Raw genomic sequence first — 14,473 nt, 5'->3', positions numbered from 1 at the left:
ACCAGTGCTGTGACTGTTGCATGACTCAAGGTCTGATGGAGGGTATGCCCTCTGTCTTGGATGGGACACAGAGGAATGCACCTCTGAGTACAAAGAGGAAGAATCTGAAACATCTGACGTTGGGGGTGCAGAACCAGTTGGGACTTTGGATAGGTAGCCCAAGCTTGGAGATGATGGATGTGGTACTGATGATATCATTGGAGGCTTGCCCTTTGACTGCACCAGCCTTTGTGGAAGTTTGGAGGTAACAGTACTGTGAGTTTCCGACACGGAGAGGAAGGTCACACAGGCATCAGTACTGATTGTAAACCTTCTTGCACCTCCGGGGATACCAGTACCAAGAGGCTAAATAGGTCCCTTGTGACTGCTTATGCCTCTGGGGTGGTTGGGAGCAGCAATGACTGATGGCTCTGCTGCAGAGATCTTTCAGGGGATGCCCTCAAAGGACCTCGCACAGCTCTGGAGGTGGCGATCCCTTTTTCTTAGCTGAAGAGTGTTCCAGTGCGAGACTCTACCCTTATTTCAGAGTAGCAGCCGTGTTAGTCTGTATTCGCAAAAAGAAAAGGAGTACTTGTGGCACCTTAGAGACTAACAAATTTATTAGAGCATAAGCTTTCGTGAGCTACAGCTCACTTCATCCGATGCATTTGGTGGAAAAAACAGAGGAGAGATTTATATACACACACACAGAGAACATGAAACAATGGGTTTATCATACACACTGTAAGGAGAGTGATCACTTAAGATAAGCCATCACCAGCAGCAGGGGGGGGAAAAGGAGGAAAACCTTTCATGGTGACAAGAAAGGTAGGCTAATTCCAGCAGTTAACAAGAATATCAGAGGAACAGTGGGGGGTGGGGTGGGGGGGAGAAATAACATGGGGAAATAGTTTTACTTTGTGTAATGACTCATCCATTCCCAGTCTCTATTCAAGCCTAAGTTAATTGTATCCAGTTTGCAAATTAATTCCAATTCAGCAGTCTCTCGTTGGAGTCTGTTTTTGAAGCTTTTTTGTTGAAGGATAGCCACTCTTAGGTCTGTGATCGAGTGACCAGAGAGATTGAAGTGTTCTCCAACTGGTTTTTGAATGTTATAATTTTTGACGTCTGATTTGTGTCCATTCATTCTTTTACGTAGAGACTGTACAGTTTGGCCAATGTACATGGCAGAAGGGCATTGCTGGCACATGATGGCATATATCACATTGGTAGATGCGCAGGTGAACGAGCCTTTGATAGTGTGGCTGATGTGATTAGGCCCTAGGATGGTATCCCCTGAATAGATATGTGGACAGAGTTGGCAACGGGCTTTGTTGCAAGGATAGGTTCCTGGGTTAGTGGTTCTGTTGTGTGGTGTGTGGTTGCTGGAGAGTATTTGCTTCAGATTGGGGAAGAAAGGAAGAACTGTAAGAAAGGACTGGCCTGTCTCCCAAGATCTGTGAGAGTGATGGGTCGTCCTTCAGGATAGGTTGTAGATCCTTGATGATGCGTTGGAGAGGTTTTAGTTGGGGGCTGAAGGTGATGGCTAGTGGCATTCTGTTATTTTCTTTGTTGGGCCTGTCCTGTAGTAGGTGACTTCTGGGTACTCTTCTGGCTCTGTCAATCTGTTTCTTCACTTCAGCAGGTGGGTATTGTAGTTGTAGGAATGCATGATACAGATCTTGTAGGTGTTTGTCTCTGTCTGAGGGGTTGGAGCAAATGCGGTTATATCGTAGCGCTTGGCTGTAGACAATGGATCGAGTGGTATGATCTGGATGAAAGCTAGAGGCATGTAGGTAGGAATAGCGGTCAGTAGGTTTCCGATATAGGGTGGTGTTTATGTGACCATCGCTTATTAGCACTGTAGTTTCCAGGAAGTGGATCTCTTGTGTGGACTGGTCCAGGCTGAGGTTGATGGTGGGATGGAAATTGTTGAAATCATGGTGGAATTCCTCAAGAGCTTCTTTTCCATGGGTCCAGATGATGAAGATGTCATCAATGTAGCGCAAGTAGAGTAGGGTCATTAGGGGACGAGAGCTGAGGAAGCGTTGTTCTAAGTCAGCCATAAAAATGTTGGCATACTGTGGGGCCATGCGGGTACCCATCGCAGTGCTGCTGATTTGAAGGTATACATTGTCACCAAATGTGAAATAGTTATAGGTGAGGACAAAGTCACAAAGTTCAGCCACCAAGTTAGCCGTGACATTATCGGGGATACTGTTCCTGACGGCTTGTAGTCCATCTTTGTGTGGAATGTTGGTGTAGAGGGCTTCTACATCCATAGTGGCTAGGATGGTGTTTTTAGGAAGATCACCAATGGACTGTAGTTTCCACCAAATGCATCTGATGAAGTGAGCTGTAGCTCACAGAAGCTTATGCTCTAATAAATTTGTTAGTCTCTAAGGTGCCACAAGTACTCCTTCTCTACCCTTATTGTCACTTAAAGTCTCTAACTCTACTAGGCTTCGGCACCGACATCCCCAAGTGAGGTACCAAACCTGAGGAGGATACCAGCGAATGGGACCGAGGAGCTGCAGACACCTCCTGTGTGCTCCATACCGAGGCTGATATACTTGGGGTTCTCTCTGCATGAGATGAGTCCGATGGGGGGCAAAGTGCTGCCTTTAAGAGCAACATTTGAGCCTTACCACTCTAACTCTCCTTGAGCGGAGCTTAAATCCCTTACAAATGTGACTTTTGTCACTTTTGTGGTATTCTCCCAAACATTTCAAACAGGCTGGGTGTGGGCCACTGACCAGCACAGATTTAGCGCAAGTGTGGCAGGATTGAAAACCTGGTAAATGCGGCATCATTTCGGTACCAATCCCAATATCAAAAGATGAAAACTAGTCCAAAAACACCTACGACTAAAATCTATCACTAAAACTAACAAACTTAACCAACCAACTACTTCCTAACAATAACAGAGAGTATATATACAAAGGAGTGAAGGAAGCTTATGACAACAAGTCTGAGATTACTCCGACAACCATCACTGGCAGTAAGAAGGAACCGAGAGGGTTGGGGATGGCTCCGTGCTCTTATACCAGCATGCAGTGGTATATGGTGACAGGGGGCATTTGAGCCGCCCCAGTGGGTACCATTGAGGGAAAAAGTTCCAACAACTGTGCACGCCCACGCCCACACCCACAGTGGAATGGACACATGCAAACACTCAAAGAAGTGATTTCAGGAAAGCGTGTGAGATCAAACCCATGATGTACATTATGTGAAGACACAAGAGGGCCACACTAGTGTTTCCCATGCATGTTGGACCTACAGCCCTGAGCCTGCAAACACTTATGAATATGCTTAACTTTAAGCACATGAGTAGCCCCATTTATTTTAACAGGATTAAATTTAAGCATGTGTTTGCAGCATTGAGGCCTAACTAGTGCATGCATAACTTTAAACATAAAGACTAGTCCCACTGAAGTCAATGGAGCTACTGACATACTTTACAGGAGGTACATATTTAAGTTAAAAGTACAGTAAAATCAATAGGAGGGTTTCTGTTGTCCTCAATGAGTTTTGGATTATACCCTAAAGTGATTATCCTGTCATTTGGATTCTGATTTTGGAAGGGTTTTTTACTTTTTAAAAATCACCTACTGCAAATGCCACACAAATGAAATATCTCACTTTAGAAAGTGACATTCTCAAGTATGTAAGATAAAAAGTAAAAAGCCATATGTCTAGATACATTTTGCACCTTTTATAATGTTTCAGATTAAAACTTACTAACCACTTCTTACATAATGTATACAAAACTGTCAGGTGGAATAAGCATTTTTGCCATTCTCTACCTCTCTACCTTTATGCCTGGTACCTCGTCAATAACAGATTTGGAGTGGGGATGACGGGGTTACCAAAAAAAATGCTACTATTTTCATTCTTCCAGGTTTGATTAATATTTATCAGCTAAGTAGCTATTTTTAAAAGTCATTCAGCTTGATAAATGATATTTATACCAATAGAGAATTTCTGCATTATATTTTTAAATATATTAACTTAACAGAAAGTAAGGATTATATTTATTTATATTTTTGTCATGATTTCATAACACACTGAATACTCAATGTTTTGATTATAATTGGTCTTTATGAAAATAACACAATTACAAAAATATATAACTAAATGGAAATGATGAAAGGTAGTATATATTATATTATACACACACACACACACACAGGAGAGAGAACTTATTGCTAAATATCTACGTATACACAAAAATATATATTACATTTGTCTTTTGAGCATTCTAACCTCATTAGTACATGCTCAGAGTGACATCTGCTGGCTTTATACAGTTTTGGTTTTTGAAAAGACTAAACCAATGGTTTTCAACCTTATTTCATTTGGGGACCCTTAAAAAAATTCAAATGGAGGTGTGGAACCCTTTGGAACTCTTAGACATGGTCTGCAAATCCCCAGGGGTCCATGGACCACAGGTTGAAAACCATTGCTCTATAGTAACGACAACCTTTCATGTAAACCCAGAGGGGTCCACGGACCACAGATCGAAAACCACTGAACTAAACCAATAATGACATTTCTCTTTGTAGAAACAAGGTGAATGAGATAATATTTGTGTTAACTACTTATGCTAAACAATCTGTTCACCTTTTATTTAGCTGTGCCACTCTGAGTACCTTTCTCAGACCTGAAGAAGAGCTGTGTGTAGCTTGAAAGCTTGCCTCTGACCAACAGCAGTTGGTCCAATAAAAGATATTGCCTCACCCACATTGTTGCTCTAATATCATGGTGCCAATGTGGCTATGACAACATGTTTCTCTTTTATTTCATACAATTAAGTTTCTATTATTTCATCTCATATTTCTTGGTAATCTAACTGACACACACATACAATATAGTTGGCCTGATTCTCATTTACACTATATATAATTTACTCCCCTTTTAACACCTCTTTACACTACCAGAGCAGCGTAAAGGGGCTTTAGCATACCTGAGCATCAGTTTAAAACAAAGTGCCTTCTAATTTGGAGTGTGATTAATTTTTGAAATGAGTCCAAAAAAGGTAACTTTGGAACAAAAGAACCTGTAATCCTTACTTAGGGCCTCAGAGAGAAAGGCCTTGGACCTGAAAGTAATGTGATCTTGAACAGTCTCTGACATATATCTGAGATTTCTCTTTCTTCAAATAGAAGTCTTAACAAAAGATCTGTTACTTAACTTGATAGCGGGAAAAAACTAGCTTTTTGGCAAGCGTCTGGCCTTTTATCTGTTCAAGTTTCCTCTTTATTTCTAAGACTTTGCAGGTTCTGACTCCCATTGAGAGTTTGTATAGAATGAATATAAATTAAAATGATAAAAGATATAAAACACCCTTGAGTAAAACACACTTTTAACACCCAAGTTCAAAAGTAATTGAAATGAGCAACAAAAACAATTATCCACTATTTATACTGCACTTTTGATCAAAGTAGTTTTCAGATTAAGAAGTCTATGTCAAACAATAAAGTTGATGTAACCTGAAATGCCTTACAGACTGTTGACCTTCTGGAGACAAAAACACACTGAGGGAAAGTGCTAGGAAGTACTAATACTGATGTAACAGTATTGTGTTTCTATCTGCTGGCAAAAAAATATAATCTGCACTCCCAGAGAAGTACAGGAATTCCTGCTGAAAGGAGTTTTATAAAATACAATACTATATGACATTTTTTTACAATATCTTGTAGAATATTTTTGCTGGAAATGGGGTAACAAAATACCTCTTTTAATGTTTAAATTGAACATATTGGTGCATAAGATAAGCAGAAGAATGAAATAAGCATTACTAGCTTAGGCAAACTTGAAGATATAGCTTTCTTGATCAGTTCCACTATAAATTCTATAACAGACTGCTGCAGACTTCCTTGGTCTTTGTTACAACAAACAAGCATCAATCTAAGTACTTAAAACTAGCACCAACACATGAAGAGAACTAAACTATTGTTGTTATAACTGCAGACATCAGTATAATTTGAATTTGACTATCCACTGCACAGAAAAACAAGTTTGCTCTAATCTGATTCATTGTATCTGTAGAATTTGTCAAATGCAGGAGCTAGTCATGTCTCAGTAGTTCAGTGTGTGCAATTATATTCTGAAAGAAGCCTTATCTGGTGTAGGATAAATTGTACCTATAAGGTTGTAGGTTCACCTGGCATGTAGATTTAAAAGATTTAAAACCAGGCAACTTCAAAGCAGTAGGAGGTGCCACAAGATGGCAGTGCTCCAGAGGATTCAGTTTTCTATACTTAATTCAGCAAGGTCGGGCATATGCTTAAATACTTGAGCATGCAAGTTGTTCCATCAATGTCAATGACATATAGATATAAATATATAATAAATATATATATAGATATATAGATATAAACATATAATATAATGGTAATTTCTATGCCTAGTAAATAAAAAAGTGAAAAACTGAGGCCATAACACAAATTGAGTGCATGAAATCTAGAAAACTAGCCAACTACTGAAAATATTAAAATCATCAAAAGTTGTTCTAGATTCTTGCATCCACGATACAAAAGCATCATATATTGATAAATATTTTTACTTAACATTCTCTGACTCGCAAATCTTAAACCGTTGGGATCTTTCCAGAAGTCACTTAAAAAGAAAATGAGGGGGAGGAAGAGGTATTATAGCTAATGGTTTAGGAAACTCTTGCTTCCGCTTTTGAAGCTGCATGCCATGTACACTGGGATAGTGAGTCTTCTGAAACCAGCCACTGATGTGAAAGCCTTTCTAAGTAAAGCATTTTCAACTCCTTTGCCTTCTGTACAGAGGTCTCCACCTCTTACCCAAAGAAGTTCTCTATGAACTAAAATAGGTTTTTGAGATTTTTCTGAACCTCCCAGTGGAATGCAGAAGTTTGCAGCCAAGTGCACCTGCTGGCATCAGCCTGAATCAATAATTTTCTGTACTGTATCACCCCCATCAAGAAGTGCCAATGCCTGGTGTCAGGCCAGGTCTACACCTTCATAAACTAGCTTTTTAGGCTCTTGGTGATTGTTCTGAAGGATCTTAACCCGCCTTTAGTCAGGAAGGCAAGACAGACCACAACAGGAAGGGCTGCAGCTATGGAGTGGTAAACCCCTTACTCCAAATGAATCCTATGACTCAAGCTTAGAGTTCTGAGGTGTAGTACCACATACTTGGCTGGCCTTTCCTTAGACCATGGCCATTTCAACCACTATCCTTTCATGGAGAAGGTAGGACCCATAGCTGGCAGCATCCTCAGGGAAGATCCTTGGAGACAGTACGAGATGGCAGCCATAAATGCTTCACAAGCTGGCCCAACATACTTTGCAAAGTCACAGCAATCCCATTGCATGGCTCAGTTATCACTTGGCTACAACCCTTATAGATTCCTGGCCCAGTGCTAACTGGGTCAGCCAATGTTGCCAGCTTTTTAAAAAACTGGGGGAAAGTCAAACCCTCTGTCACAGAGTTGCTATCCCTATCCTCCTGTTTCTTTGCAGCAGAACCATATTTGGCAACAGATTAGAACATCAGCCCATTAGAGTACAAGCAGCAATCATCATCTCCCTGGTCACCACTCTGCTCCAATTTGGGTAGTGATTATGATGTAGTGATGGAAGATCTAGGAGAAATGAGCTCTTCAGTACACAAGGTACCAGCAGCACTGGTGAGAAGGGCAGTGCTCCATGCAGTGATGAATTAGCCACTGGGCCAATAGGGCCCATGCCCAGGGGCCCCAGCCAACTGGGGGACCCCCAGAAAATGGGCAGCCCTGCACTCTGCTCCGCCTGCCCGGTGCTCCTGCTGGGAAGCAGTGTCAGGGTGCGGAGGCTTGCCCCGCTCTGCCCAGCAGAAGCACCGGGCAAGCAGGGCAGGGCAAGCCCCTGCCGCCTGACCTCCTCCCTGGCAGAAGCGCTGGGCAGGTGGTGCTGCCCCCGTGCTTTGACCCCATTTCCCCGGTTGGAGTGCCAGCAGGGGAAGGGGGACTTCAGACAGAGGGGGGACTTCGGGGCCCCCACTTGCTCTGGCCCAAGGCCCCACAAACCCTTAATCTGCCTCTGGCTCCATGTAGCAATTAAGCCATTAATTGTAAAATGGCCTTCTAATTATGGTCTAAAAGGAATTGACTGAATGGTTCCAAGGACAGAGTTTAGTTTATGGGTGTTATGCAGCCAACAGTAAGGGACATGACATGCCTTCCTAGCCATGACCCTTAGGGGTCAAAAAAAACTTTAGAGGCTTGGAAAGTTTCACCTGTCATGTGTTAGAGAGCTTACTTTACAAAAGGTTTTTCCTCCTTCACCATTTACTTCACAAAGTTTCACCAGGTGGCATACTTCCAGGTAACTGATAGCCTGATAAATCCTAGCTATCACCATTCAAAAACAGAGTCAGATATTTCACACAGTTAGGATTTTTTTATCTACTTTATGGAAATGATTGATTAGATTTGGAATTGGATGAACACATTCATTGGGGCAGATCCACATCTGGGAAGACAAACACAAAATCTTCTCTATTTTGCTAATTTTACTCACTGAGGTTCTAAGAGAACTTCACTCCTGGTGAATACCCAAATCAAAAGGAGCAGTATTAGTCTACTGGGAGGAAAAGAAGTCTGCATAGATCAAAATGAAAGAAAGGGCCTAACACAGTAGCCTGACAAAAATTCTCAAGGAAAATTACTAAGTCATCTTGATAGCTCAAGTGAAATCTTTACACAAGAGTTTTCACAGACTCACAGATTTTAAGGCTATAAGAGTTCATTATGATCATCAGGTCTGAGCCTCTGGCATAATACAGGCCATAAAATTTCACCAAACGATTCTTGCATCAAGTCTATAATTTCTGGTTCAGCTCTAGCCTATATTTCAGAGATATTCAGTCTTGATTTAAACACTTCAAGTGACTGAGAATCTCACATTCCTTTGTTTGCTAAATTAAAGGCTCTCTTTAGAAACCTTCTCCCCATGCAGGTGCTTATAGACCTTAATCAGGCCACCTCCTAACTCTCTCTTGGATAAACAGAATAGACTAAGCTTCATTAATTTCCCACTATAAGGCAAGAGGTTTTCCAGACCTGGAATCATTCTTATAGTTCTTTTCTGAGCCAATTTGTCAACATCCTTTTTAAAAAGTGTGGACACCAGAATGGACTGCAGTATTGCAGTAATAGTCTCACTAATTCCATACACAGTCGTTATATCACCTTCCTACATCTATGCAATATCACCTTGCATATACATCCAAGGATAATGTTTGCTGTCTTTGCCAGCGTATTCCTTTGGAGTTCATCTCCAGCTGATTACCTACCATGACTATTAAGTCCCTTTCAGAGTTATTGCTTTCCAAAATATAGTACCCCATCCTGCAAGCATGACCTATATTCTTTATTCCTAGAAGTATAACCTTACATGTGCCTGTATTTTTAAAAATGCATGTTGTTCAAGTGAGCCCATTTTAGCAAGCAATCCAGATTGCTGTGTAGAACTGACCTGTCGTCATTATTTACCATTCTAACAAATGTTTGAGTCATTTGCAAACTTATCAGAAATGATTTTATATTTTTGTAAGTATGACTGTATCTGGAGATATAAACAGCCCATAAGAAGCGAACAACCAGTCTGAAAATTGTGAAGGAATATCTGAAAGTATTAGGTGTCTAATCCTAAATCCCCTGATCAACAACAGAACACAGTAAGTCACAAATAAATAGAGCAAAAATGTAACTAAAATAATCACTACACAATGAAGATGAAAGATAATTCTTATTTATATTTAACTTTTTTCAATTAAGAGAAAGGAACTGCAAAAACCTGTATGAAAATCAGAAAGAGATTTAGGAACTAATCTGAATGACACTGGAAAGACATAAATTAGTGATGTGACAACACTATAAAACAGAGTAGGCAGACAACAAAGCAGAGTACTGTTAACGTTTCATCGTTGTTCCTTGTAAAACAAATTACTTGTTGACAGATCATCCTCTTGTTTGGTATGTTGTACTATCATTGTTAACTTGGATTTTTAAAAAATATTTTACATAACAGTCACTTCGTTTTAAATAAATTACTCACAAATTAAAGGTTAAAATCCTGCAAGGCTTTCTTCCACGAGTAGCCCTTATTCATAAAAGTAATCCTGTTGATTCTCAATCTGTGATTAACTTTATGTACATGAATTTTCCATTGGAATCAATGGAACTACTCGGATGCTTAAAGGTAGACAGAAATGTAAGTGCTTCCAGAATCAGGACTTGTGTGAGTAAGGTCTTCTGTGAGTCAGGATTTGCGGGACTGAGCTTTAAAGTCCAAATTCGTATAGGCATGTATAACATGACTTCCTTAAGTAGCCCTATGGACAATAATGGGACTGCTAAAGTTTGTAAACTTAAGCATGAGCATAAGCATTTGCAAGACTCAGGTCAAATCTGCAAAATATTCACTGAAAACCTGACTAAAAAAATGTATTTGTTTCAATAAGTCAAATGCAAAACAATATCTTTAATGTTTTGAGCAATATGAATTCTAGCTGTTTGTGGTTTAAAGATTAATATAAACAAGAATATTAAAATATGTCTGTAGTGCCAGCCTAATACAGAATCTATTAAGATATTATGTGTTCAGAACATTTCTTTAATAATAAAATATTAAAATAATGAAGCCTTCAGAAAAGTTATTCTTTAACTAATATTCATTTAAACTAAATTATAATTACAAAGCTAAAACTGAAAACAGATTATAGGTTCATACCTATTTCTTTCAATTTGCTCTTCAAAAGTAATATTTTCTGAGCAGAGTGATGCTTCCTCCTGGTGGTCCAGATCCTTTGCTGTAAATAAAAGATAATGCCCTTTTCTGTTGAAAGTATGACACACTCTTGAAGCCAGCTGTAGATCAGAAGGCAGTGCAAAACTAGGAGAAGCAGTACACAGGTGATGAATAACTGGATAATGTTGACCTCTGAGGGACAAAAAAAAAAATCAATTATTTTAGCATTTTCATTGTCTTCGGACATCTAGATTTCACATATACAGATTACTCTATTACTGCATTAGAATCACACAGACTGTATTTGAAGTTTTAATACATATAATTAGTAGAAATTATTGTACAATTAATAGAAAAGAAAAGAAGATGCTAAAATCCCTGACAGTAGCTTTAAAGTAGAAATTAATTACATAGGACAAAGTCTTACTCTCCTGATTCAAGCACAACTTTTATGGGCTTCATTGAGAGTTTCACTTGTGTAAGTACTTAGGATAAGACCCCTAAATTATACACATATGTAAATATGCTGAAACATTACACGAACTCATGAGTAAAACTATGGGTATGTCTACACTGCAGCTGGGAGTGTGCTCCCCAGGGTGGGTAGACAAACACATGCTAGATCTGCTGGAGCTAGAGCACTAAAAATAGCAGTGTAGCTGGAAGCAGCATGAGCAGCAACTTGGGCTAGCCACCCTAGTATGTAACCAAGAAGTCCAGGTGGGTTTGTCCTCAGGCAGCTAGCCCGAGCTGCTACGCATGCTACTCCCAGCCACACTGCTTTTTTTCGTGCCCTACCTTGAGCAGAGTATCTGTCTACCTGGGAAGCACGCTCCCAGCTGCAGTGTAGATGAACCCTAAATCTTTTGACAGAATTCCTTGGAAATAATGTTTATAAAGTTTTGGACTTAATTATGTTAATGAGGTGCTATCTTCACTTGAACATTTTCCTAACTTCTTTCAGTTCATAATTCCAAAGCAGTCTGGCCCATACTCTACACATTTGTTTTCATCTCTTGGCTTTGTAAGACCTGATGCCATTGATTAACTTTGGAAAGTTAAAATTATTTACTTCCACCATTTAAGATCCTGATCCAAAACCCCTTGAAGTCAATGAGACTCTTTCTACTAACTTAACTGGCAATGTATCAGGACCTAAAAGGCATTTCTGCCCATTTTATGGGCTCCACAGAGTTAATAAATGTCCAGGATCAGACAGCTATGATGTGGGGGCGGGGGGGCTAGCAGGCAGGAAGGCTCCTGGAGTGAATGAGGATGGTCTAGGAAGTAAAGAGGGTCCAAGTGATGGTGCAGAGATTCCCACATATCCTCGTTACATGCACCCCATCATCCTCCAGATGCAACGAAGCCTTCACCATGAAGAAAGAAAATAGGTAGCAGAGAGCCATGAAGGGGTTAATGGGGAAGAGGCATTTGGTCAGAGTGTGTGCGAGTGAGAGAAAGGGTGGATTTTAGAGAGGGTGGATTTTTAGGAAGAAGCAGAGTCCATGTGCAGGTTACAAATTCTACCAAAGGTCCTTTCACTGAATTGTTCTTACATATTTTGTTTTTTGTCTTCATTTTAAGATCTAAGAAATTAATAGGCAAACAAAATTATGCAGTATTTACAAACTTAAGTCCAGTTTATCAATTACTTAAGGGAAACATCTGTGTGAGAATGCTGGAAATTCAAAGTTAAAGTTACACTGCGTAACTTTCTTGATACCTTGCAGGGCTACCCCTGGAGTCATGAAGCTTACACATCTCCCTCTTGCTCAGGGCTGTGCCTAACTCCACAAACTAGAATGTAACTTTTTTTATTTTATGAAGGGGGAAAGCAGCACTAATAACTACAATTAAATCAGAAAAATACAGAGGTTAGTGTAACACAGTCATGTTTGTCATGTTCTAAAATAATATTTTATATTTATGTTGTAAAAATATTACAAAAAGAATGAAAGCAAAGAGGAAAGATAAAGCCGCCATAGAAAATGAAGGCAAGAGGATATGCACAATATATAACTCCACTCAGAAGAAAATAATACAACTCAAGAATCAGAAAATTGTTATCATACAGTCCAGCAATGACATCAATGGATTTTAAAGAAAACCGCAACACCCACTTAGTTCGTCAATATTTGAAAAACCTTAAACTACATTTTAATTTTTATTTGGGAATACTTCAATATGTTTTAAATTAATTGTTATATGAAAGAGAAACCACTTCAGGGGGGAAACAAACTATGTCTATTCTGTGCAAAAAAGTTAGGTTTAACTAAAGAAGTGTTTTTTTAAATTAATGCAAAACCCTGCATGAACACTCTTTTGTCATTTTAAATCTGGTTCATATTGATTGATTTAGCATGTGTCAGTAAATGTACAGGCACAAGTTAAACAAATATAAATAGTTTTCAGCCAACACCCACAAAAGTGTTTGGACCAGTTTAAGTAAAATAATTTAAAAACTGATTTTAGTTAAACAAGTGCAACTTTTGTGGTGTAGACAAGGCATTAGTTCCCTCAACAATGCAAAATGCAACAATGCAAAATTTCACCAGATCCTACAACCCAAGCAAAAGCTCACTGAACTCAGTGGGAACTTTTCCTGCATAAAGAGTACAGGATCAAGCCTTTGGGATAAAATTTAAAAGGATAAAAAAGAAAGGAGTATCCATGAAAGAAGGGGATTCACAGGCATGGCACACATGAGATGAATGGGCTAGTCTGGATTAAAGGATACCCCCTGGAAACCCAAGCAGTGGAGGGGACATTTTCAGGACAAGATTTCATAAGTTTTGCAGGATAGTAGGATTGAAAGCAGAGTCAGCTTAGATTCAGGAGAGTGAAATTGCAGACCAATATTTTAATGAGAAGCTTACATATTGGTTTATTTTAGAGAAGAGAAGAAAGATTTCACACAGTATTTCTACAAGGGGGAAATATTGAATATACTCCATAAATGTATGCAATAGCCTGGCTTATTTAAATCCGTGCACTAAAACTACATTTTCCCCACAGTACAATTCACCTGCAAATTAAAAAAACAACAGAGAGAAAAGACTTCTACGGGCAAAGAGTTTCTTAAATTTTCTTTAAAATATAATAGGTTCAGTGATTTCTGTAAATAAAGAAAAGTGAAATAACTGAAAATTTGTCCCAGAACATTGATCAGAAATTCTTGTTTACTTATTTAAAATACATAAAAACAGTCAGAGTATAAATTTAATTGGGTCATGTTTTTACACTTCTAGTACAGAAGTTTATCATTTCACTGGATGGACAAACTGGAAGTATAAGCAATAAAAACTAAAATATTTGGGGCATGTTGCAGGTAAAGGTGTGTTTTTACAGCACACAGTCTCCCTTAAAATGACTATTTATCATTCTTTGAAAAAGAGGACATGAAAAAACAATACTATGTGTGTGGCCTACATTACCTTCATCTAATGCACTAAATAAAGGTTTTTTTTAGAAAATCATGCAGTTTCTGAACCATTGATAATCTGACAATAACTATTTATTGAAGGTAAAATACTCATTGTCTGCAGTCACTATTTGTTTTAATATATAATCTTGCTAACCAAATGATCTTTAAGCCATGTAGATAAGCAATGGCATGCAGAGGGTCACTTAAATGCCAATTTGACTGTTTCATAAACTTAGGCATTCTTTCCCCATGAGTCTAGTCTCGGCTACTTAATTGAAAGTAATATCCATTTACAAACTTT

The 14,473-nt window shown here is 39.0% G+C and overlaps 1 protein-coding gene across 6 annotated transcripts in view; it reads right to left on the bottom strand.

Annotated features, from left to right (window-relative positions):
• TTC6 (tetratricopeptide repeat domain 6) overlaps positions 1-14,473 on the bottom strand; it is a 146,041-nt gene that overhangs the window by 108,153 nt on the left and 23,415 nt on the right. For all 6 annotated transcript variants that reach the window (XM_038407596.2, XM_043516730.1, XM_043516729.1 and 3 more), the window contains exon 6: positions 10,728-10,937. In XM_038407596.2, the coding sequence (XP_038263524.1) occupies positions 10,728-10,937 (210 nt within the window). The remainder of the gene's footprint in view (positions 1-10,727; positions 10,938-14,473) is intronic.

Source organism: Dermochelys coriacea, chromosome 6, assembly GCF_009764565.3.
Source record: "Dermochelys coriacea isolate rDerCor1 chromosome 6, rDerCor1.pri.v4, whole genome shotgun sequence".
Taxonomy (NCBI): domain Eukaryota; kingdom Metazoa; phylum Chordata; order Testudines; family Dermochelyidae; genus Dermochelys; species Dermochelys coriacea.
Note: the sequence above shows the minus strand (reverse complement) of the source record. Positions and strands in the feature narration are given on the sequence as shown.